This window comes from Bufo gargarizans, chromosome 5 (assembly GCF_014858855.1).
Source record: "Bufo gargarizans isolate SCDJY-AF-19 chromosome 5, ASM1485885v1, whole genome shotgun sequence".
NCBI lineage: Eukaryota > Metazoa > Chordata > Amphibia > Anura > Bufonidae > Bufo > Bufo gargarizans.
This window is the reverse complement of record NC_058084.1, coordinates 342,430,496-342,439,678: the sequence shown is the minus strand read 5'-3', so window position 1 is coordinate 342,439,678 and position 9,183 is coordinate 342,430,496. Positions and strand designations below refer to the sequence as shown.

General features: G+C 41.6%; 1 protein-coding gene across 1 annotated transcript in view; it reads right to left on the bottom strand.

The window, feature by feature from the left end:
- Positions 1–507: 507 nt before the first annotated feature.
- The window catches only part of LOC122939448 (cytidine monophosphate-N-acetylneuraminic acid hydroxylase-like), a 239,859-nt gene continuing 231,183 nt past the window's right edge, over positions 508–9,183 (bottom strand). Inside the window, exon 14 of the mRNA XM_044295519.1 lies at positions 508–619. Coding sequence (XP_044151454.1) covers positions 508–619 — 112 coding nt within the window. The remainder of the gene's footprint in view (positions 620–9,183) is intronic.

The following is a 9,183-nucleotide window of genomic DNA, read 5'->3' as shown; positions in this document are numbered from 1 at the left end:
AGTGTAAATAAATAAAAAATTCACTTCATTTCGGTAACACTATTCCCACTATATGGACTTTGCTGAAACCTTTTCTAGTGAAAGCAACTTAATTGATAGCATTTGCAGTAAATACATTTTACAATATAAATAACAATATAAATAAGAATACAGATGTAGTTTTAGAACTAATTTAATCAGCATCTTGAAAGGTTGACGTGACTGTACAGTATATATGTCCTGAATGGATCACTTTGTTGATAATAGCGTTGTTTTTTTTCCAAGGTACTAAAATGAGGTCTAACTGTCTAAATGTATCTAAATACACAATAAAATGAGTTCAAACATAATGCAGGCAACTGTTTCTTCTATGTTAAGATTACTTGTTGATTTTCAGTTTCTTCTTATTAATCATTTATTTTTATTAAAATATTAATTAAGATTAATCTGACATTTCTCTGCGGTTACCCATAAACATCCCATAAAACAGTAAGTATGTGGCCTGTAAGCCATTCTTGATCCCATGGCTCACATCATGTTGCAGCTCTGTGAATTATTACTATTTTGTTTCTCTCTCATCAAAAATGCGTCCCAGTCCGGTGGTGACAACGGCAGTTTGATCTGAAAATGGTTCCAAAATCTATAATGCATAGAAGAAACATGGAGTGGTTATGTAAGGGAACAGTCAAACAATGTTACTAGTAGTATAGAATACATGGATTTTTCACACAACATATCAGCAATCATGTTACATATAATGTTGGATCTGTTACACAAGTCAAATGCTTAATTATCAACATTTATTATATTGCACTTTCATGTTTGGGGCTACTTCAGTTCTTAACCACCTCAGCTCCCCTAGCTTAAAGACCCTTAATGACCAGACCACTTTTTACAATTCTGCACTACACTACTTTCACGGTTTATTGCTCGGTCATACAACTTATCACTCAAATGAATTTTACCTCCTTTTCTTCTCACTAATAGAGCTTTCTTTTGGTGGTATTTCATTGCTGCTGACATTTTTACTTTTTTTGTTATTAATCGAAATTTACCGATTTTTTTTGCAAAAAATGACATTTTTCACTTTCAGTTGTAATTTTTTTTTTAAACTACATTTCTATATAAATTTTCTCTAAATGTATTGTTCTACATGTCTTTAATTAAAAAAAAATATGTTTGGGTAAAAAAAAAAATGGTTTGGGTAAAAGTTATAGCGTTTACAAACTATGGTACAAAAATCTAAATTTCCGCATTTTGAAGTAGCTCTGACTTTCTGAGCACCTGTCATGTTTCCTGAGGCTCTACAATGCCCAGACAGTAGAAAACCCCCACAAATGACCCCATTTAAGAAAGTAGACACCCTAAGGTATTCACTGATGGGCATAGTGAGTTCATAGAACTTTTTATTTTTTGTCACAAGTTAGTGGAAAATGATGATTTTTTTTTTCTTACAATGTCTCATATTCCACTAACTTGTGACAAAAAAATTAAACTTCCATGAACTCACTATGCCCATCACGAAATACCTTGGGGTGTCTTCTTTCCAAAATGGGGTCACTTGTGGGGTATTTATACTGCCTTGGCATTTTAGGGGCCCTAATGCGTGAGAAGTAGTTTGAAATTCAAATGTGTAAAAAATGTCCTGTGAAATCCTAAAGGTGCTCTTTAGAATTTGTGCCCCTTTGCCCAACTATGCTGCAAAGAAGTGTCACACATGTGGTATCGCCGTACTCAGAAGAAGTAGGGAAACGTGTTTTGGGGTGTATTTTTACATATACCCATACTAGGTGAGAGAAATATCTCTCTAAAAGTCAACTTTTCCAAAAAAAATTATACAAAGTTGTCATTTGACACAGATATTTATCTCACCCAGCATGGGTATATGTAAAAAGACACCCCAAAACACATTGCCCAACTTCTCCTGAGTACGGTGATACCACATGTGTGACACTTTTTTGCAGCCTAGGGGCACAACGGGGCACAAATTCCTTTTAGGAGGGCATTTTTAGACATTTGGATTCCAGACTTCTTCTCACGCTTTAGGGCTCCTAAAATGCCAAGGCAGTATAAATACCCCACATGTGACCCCATTTTGGAAAGAAGACACCCCAAGGTATTTCGAGATGGGCATAGTGAGTTCATGGAAGTTTTCATTTTTTGTCACAAGTTAGTGGAATATGAGACTTTGTAAGAAAAAACAACAACATCATTTTCCGTTAACTTGTGACAAAAAATAAAAACTTCTATGAACTCACTATGCCCATCAGCGAAGACCTTAGGGTGTCTTCTTTCCAAAATGGGGTCATTTGTGGGGTGTTTGTACTGCCCTGGCATTTGAGGGTCTCCACAATCATTACATGTATGGCCATCATTAGGAGTTTCTGCTATTCTCCTTATATTGAGCATATAGGTAATGAGATATTTTTTTTTCCGTTCAGCTTCTGGACTGAAAGAAAAACTGAACGGCTCAGATTTCTTCATTCGCATCGATCAATGTGGATGAAAAAATCTCTGCCCCCCCCCCCAAAAAAGGAGGGGAAAGGCGTCTGCCAGGACATAGGAGCTCCGCCCTAACATCTATACCCACTTAGCTCGTATGCCCTGGCAAACCCAATTTCTCCATTCACATCAATCGATGTGGATGAATAAATCATTGCCGTTTTTATTTTGTTGTTGTTTTTTTTATATACAAAGTGATTGCCAAACCATATGAACACCACCGCCCCCTCAGCTCATAAGCATCGGCAAACATATCTTTTTTACTGCAGAGGAGAAATCTCGTCTTGCAGCGCCGCATACACCGACTTTTGTGTAATCTGACAGCAGCGCAATGCTTCTGTCAGAATGCACATCAGTGCTGCAGCTGGTCGATCGGTTGGTCCACCTAGAAGGTAAAAAAAAAAAAAAAAACAGGCCGCAATGCAATAAATTTATTAGAATTAACTTTATAATAACTGTTGAGCAGAACATTAACTTTTTTGCTTACCAGTGATTTTTTTTTTTTTTTACCTTTATAGGACAAACTTTGGTATCTGATATTACTGTAGGGGAAAGCTTGGGATCTAGTGATCATCAGTCAGTGTGGTTTACTATAAGTACAGTGACTGAGTCACACCACACAAAAATAAAAGTTTTAGATTTTAGAAAAACTGACTTTTCTAAAATTAGATTAGTGGTATACGAGTCCCTATCAGACTGGAACAGTTTCATTGGAGTCCAGGAGAAATGGGACTACTTAAAAGTGGCACTATTAAAGGCAACAGAACATTGCATTAGGCTTGTCAGTAAAAGCAAAAAAAGGAAGAGACCACTGTGGTACTCAGCAGAAGTGGCCAAAATTATTAAAAACAAAAAGATAGCATTTAGGAATTATAAAATAAAAAAAAACAAGGATGACAGGCAAATTTTTAAGATTAGGCAGAGAGAGGCCAAACAAGTTATAAGAGCTTCTAAAGCACAGGCAGAAGAGAAATTAGCTCAGTCAGGGAAAAAAGGCGATAAGGCATTCTTCAGATACATAAATTAAAAAAGGAAACTAAAACAAGGAATTACCAAATTAAAAACAAAAGAAGGAAGGTATATGGAAGAAGATAAAGAACTAGCTGGTTGCCCCAATGAATACTTCTGTTCAGTTTTTGCAAAGGAAAATGAAGGAGAAGGACCTCAGTTAGGAAAGAAGACTAATGAATCGTTTGATGCATGTGTCTTTACAGGGGAAGAGGTTCTAAGTCAACTGTCTAAAATTAATACAAATAAGTGACAGGGGCCTGATGGGATACACCCAAAGTTATTAAAAGAGCTCAGAGGTGAACTAGAAAAACCATTAACAGATTTATTTAACCAATCACTGGCAACAGGATTCGTCCCAGAAGATTGGAAATTAGCAAATGCTGTGCCCATTCACAAGAAAACTATAGGCCAGTAAGCCTGACATCAATATTGGTGAAATTATTGGAAACCATACTTAAGGAGAGGATTGTGGAACATCTAAAATCCCATGGATTGAAAAATGAAAAACAGCATGGGTTTACTTCAAGGAGATCATGTCAAACTAATCTTATAGATTTTTTTGATTGGGTGACTAAAATAATAGATGGAGGAGGTGCAGTAGACATCGCTTATCTAGACTTTAGTAAGGCTTTTGCTACTGTCCCACATAGAAGGCTTATCAATAAAGTGCAGTCTTTGGGCTTGGACTCCCATATTGTTGAATAGATTAGGCAGTGGCTGAGGGACAGGCAACAGAGGATTGTAGTCAATGGAGTATATTCAGACCAAGGTCTTGTTACCAGTGGGGTACCTCAGGGATCTGTTCTGGGACCCATATTGTTTAATATTTTTATCAGCGAAATTGCAGAAGGCCTCAATGGTAAGGTGTGTCTTTTTGCTGATGACACAAAGATTTGTAACAGGGTTGATGTTCCCGGAGGGATATACCAAATGGAAAAGGACTTAGAAAAACTAGAGGAATGGTCAAAAATCTGGCAACTAAAATTTAATGTTGATAAGTGCAAGATAATGCACCTGGGACGTTAAAACCCAAGAGCAGAATATAAAATCAGTGATACAGTCCTAACCTCAGTATCTGAGGAAAGGGATTTAGGGATCATTATTTCAGAAGACTTAAAGGTAGGCAGACAATGTCATAGAGCAGCAGGAAATGCTAGCAGAATGCTTGGGTGTATAGGGAGAGGAATTACCAGTAGAAAGAGGGAGGTGCTCATGCTGCTCTACAGAGCACTAGTGAGACCTCATTTGGAGTATTGTGCTCAGTACTGGAGACCATATCTCCAGAAGGATGTTGATACTTTGGAGAGAATTCAGAGAAGAGCTACTAAACTGGTACATGGATTGCAGGATAAAGGACCTTAACATGTATAGCTTGGAAGAAAGACGAGACAGAGGGGATATGATAGAAACTTTTAAATACATAAAGGGAATCAACAAGGTAAAAGAGGAGAGAATATTTAAAAGAAGAAAAACTGCTACAAGAGGACATAGTTTTAAATTAGAGGGGCAAGGGTTTAAAAGTAATATCAGGAAGTATTACTTTACTGAGAGAGTAGTGGATGCATGGAATAGCCTTCCTGCAGAAGTGGTAGCTGCAAATACAGTGGAGGAGTTTAAGCATGCATGGGATAGGCATAAGGCTATCCTTCATATAAGATAGGGCCAGGGGCTATCCATAGTATTTAGTATATTGGGCAGACTAGATGGGCCAAATGGTTCTTATCTGCCGACACATTCTATGTTTCTATGTTTCTATGTAAACCTCTCCTTCCCCTTGGGACAATGTGCAAAGCGCAAATCGCCCAGAGATGTGGCGAAGTACATTATGCACTTTGTCCCAGGTGAAAGGAGAGGTTTGCAGTAGCTCTGTGTGAATGGGCTCTAATAGTCCTGTGTGCCTGTCCTGTGAGATGCAATCCCTATGCTAAGTGTACCTGTGTGTAGTACTTCCGGAAACACTCTCCTAAGCATACACAACATTTTTTTTCGGGGTGGCGGTTGGTTTGAGGTACCAGCAACGACACTGGTGGTTGGGGCCACGGAACCTCCTGGATACAGGAGGTTCTCGATGATCTCTTCCTAAAATTTGAGGAAGGATCTTGTTCTCCCACCCTTACTGTAGAGAACAAAACTATTATATACAGCCAATTGAATCAAATATACAGACACCTTCTTATACCAGTGTCTGGTTCTGCGGGAAAGTAAATAGGGAGCCAACATCTGGTCATTGAAGTCCACCCCTCCCATGAGCAAATTATAGTCGTGGACACAGAAGGGCTTTTCAATGACACTGGTTGCTCGTTCAATTTGGATTGTCGTGTCTGCGTGAATGGAGGAGAGCATGTAAACGTCACGCTTGTCTCTCCACTTCACCGCAAGCAGTTCTTGGTTACACAAGGCAGCCCTCTCTCCCCTTGCAAGACGGGTGGTAACGAGCCGTTGGGGGAAGCCCCGGCGACTAGGTCGCGCCGTGCCACAGCAGCCAATCTGTTCTAGGAACAAATGCCTGAAGAGAGGCACACTTGTGTAGAAATTGTCCACATAAAGATGGTACCCCTTGCCAAATAAGGGTGACATCTAGTCCCAGACTGTCTTCCCACTGCTCCCCAGGTAGTCAGGGCAACCGACCGGCTCCAGGGTCTGATCTTTACTCTCATAGATCTGAAATTTGTGGGTATAGCCTGTGGCCCTTTCACAGAGCTTATGCAATTGAATACAATACAATTTGACCCCATACCGGGCGTGCTTGCTTGGGATGTATTGTTTGAAGCCAAGGCGCCCGGTAAAATGTATAAGGGACGCAGATGTTTTGCTCAGGGGTATACAAATCTGCAAATTTGGTGTTAAAGTGGTGTATGAGGGGCCGAATTTTGTGGAGCCGGTCAAAAGCTGGGTGGCCTCTGGGACGGGAGGTGCTGTTGTTGCTAAAGTGCAGGAAACGCAGGATGGTCTTAAATCGTGTCCTGGACATGGTAGCAGAGAACATGGGCATGTGATGAATTGGGTTCGTGGACCAATATGACTGCAATTCATGCTTTTTTGTTAGGCCCATGTTGAGGAGAAGGCCCAGAAAAGTTTGAATTTCGGAAACTTGGACAGGTTTCCACTGGAAAGACTGGGCATAAAAGCTTACCGGGTTGGCAGATATAAATTGAGTGGCATATCGATTTGTTTCTGCCACAACTAAGTCCAACAGCTCCGCAGTCAAGAACAGCTAAATAAAACCCAGTGCCGAACTGATCTGAGCTGTCTCAACCCAAACTCCAGACTGGGCGGTGAAAGGGGGAACTACTGGTGCGGCTGAAGTTGGGGGCTGCCAATCAGGGTTTGCCAACACCTCAGGGACTGTAGGGGCTCTACGGACCTGTCTGTGCGGTGGCTGCGACGGGGGAACTACTGCACATGCCACCGTACCAGCTTCAACTGCCCTTCTGGTGCTCGCCACTTCACCATGTTCTACGGCAGTGCTGGTACTAGGTCCAGGATGGGCTGCGCTGCTGGTGTATGCCTCACCACGTAATCCGACAGCGCCAGCCCCACTCTGCTGCCCTTGAAGCGGATCCTGTGCAACCTGTGGTGTAGCCACACAGGGCCGGGTACGCCTGGTGGTATCAGGGACCTCAGACTCCTCGTCCGAACTTTGGGTCAGACTGCCACTGCTTTCTACAGGTTCATATTCTGACCCGCTGGATTCGTCAGATGAGGGTTCCCATTCCTCATCCGACTGGGTCAGAAGCCTGTAGGCCTCTTCAGAAGAATACCCCTTATTTGCCATTTGGACTACTAAATTTAGGGGGTATTCCCTGAGACTACCCAAGAAAAAAAGCAAGCCTGTCTTACAAATGGGAGGCTAGCGAAATACCGGAGGCCGCTGCAATTGATAAAAAATATCAAAACTGATTTCTTTATCGCCGCAGCGCTTGTAAAGTGATTGTGCAGTGATAAAAAAAAAGATTTTTTTTTTATCACTGCGGCGGGGCGGGCGTGGGTGAACGCACGTGTGGGCAACTGATCAGGCCTGACTGTGATCAGTTCTGATCACTTACAGATACTATAACAGTGCTAATGCTGATTAGCGATACACTAATCAGTGAATCAGTGACTGCTGTGCGGTGGGCTGGGCGCTAAACGATCGCTAACTGCCTAACCAAGGGGCCTAAACTATTCTAAAACTATCAGTCAATACCAATGAAAAAAAAAAGTGACAGTTTACACTGATCACTTTTTTCCCTTTCACTAGGTGATTGACAGGGGCGATCAAGGGGTGATCAAGGGGTTAATTGAAGTTATGGAGTGTGATCTGGGGCTAAGTGTAGTGTTTGGTCTGTACTCACTGTGATGTCTGCTCCTCTGCTGGAACCAACCGACGAAAAGGACCAGCAGAGGAGCAGAGGAGCCATTTAACACATTATATTTATAAATATAATGTGTTAGGTGGCTTCTGATTAGATTTTTTGAAAATCATCAGCCTGCCAGCGACGATCATTGGCTGGCAGGCTGATGACGAAGTTGTGCCGGCCCGCGATGCGCGGGCCGGCTCTGACCGAAATCTTGCGTCTCGGGAGATGACACGCCGGTGCGTCCAGGAGGAATTACAGGGCCGCCGTAAAGACGCATCCCTGCGTGCGGCGGTCCTGAGGAGGTTAAAAAGCATGTGACTAAACATGACTCAGGGTCACATCTTCAGTGGAACCTTAGCAAAAGCATCTTTTGACCTACTGTTTGTGCATAATTGTAAGGATTCAGCCTGGAAATTAATCTCATCTGGATCCTTCATACATGTTTTACAGTGGAGTTGACCACTGTCTTATAGATATTAGGTAAAGTTGATCGATACAGACATCCACAGCCATGTGGTCTCATGTGCCTTACACATTTGCCTAGGCATTGAGTCAGGACAATGAAGAGATGGTTGGGAAAGACTGCCAGATACATTGTTAAGGGCAGTTTACAGCTTCAGCAGATAATCAGCTATGAGAGTTATGGTCCATACATTTACTGGTTATACATATAGCTCATATAAATGAATACTAATATGACTTTGTAACTCAATGTGAACTTTATTATATTTCCATGTCTTGTGACTGGGCCTGACTGGAGAAGTTTTTCAGTAAAGCTGTTTGTTAGTACGTGCCATGTCAGCATAATATGAAGAAGAATAAGAAGACTATTGAGAAATGTACTTTTGTCACCACCAGATCTTTGAGAAGTTCTGATAGACGTTCTTCAGTACTTCCTGCATGATCTTCTTTTGTTTTGCTTTCGTTTTGACATCTCTCCTCCCTCTCCCAGCTGTCATCTATTAGCAGTGATTGCCTCCCTATATATCTCCTCCCCATACTGCCTCACATTGCGGTTTATACAACTTCCTGGACTGTGCTGATGCTAGAAGCTGCTACTGCTGCATCCACAAGATAAGTCCGTTCCTTTATTTCTGTTTTCCTGTGGTCTTGATCCTAGGTGACCCTGACTCCCTCCGTATTTAGTGTAGGGAGCCGGTGGTCGTGTCCCTTCACTATTATAGGGTGTTCAGGTGTCATACAGTCGAGGAACGAGGGTATGCAATTATCTACCATAGAGATTTTTGCATAGGCTGAGCAGTAAGGGAGAGTGCTAGGGCTATGACAGGGCTTACCCTCTTGTTCCTTAGTTTTAGATCGAGTCAGTCGGATCTTCATTTGTGTCTTCTAG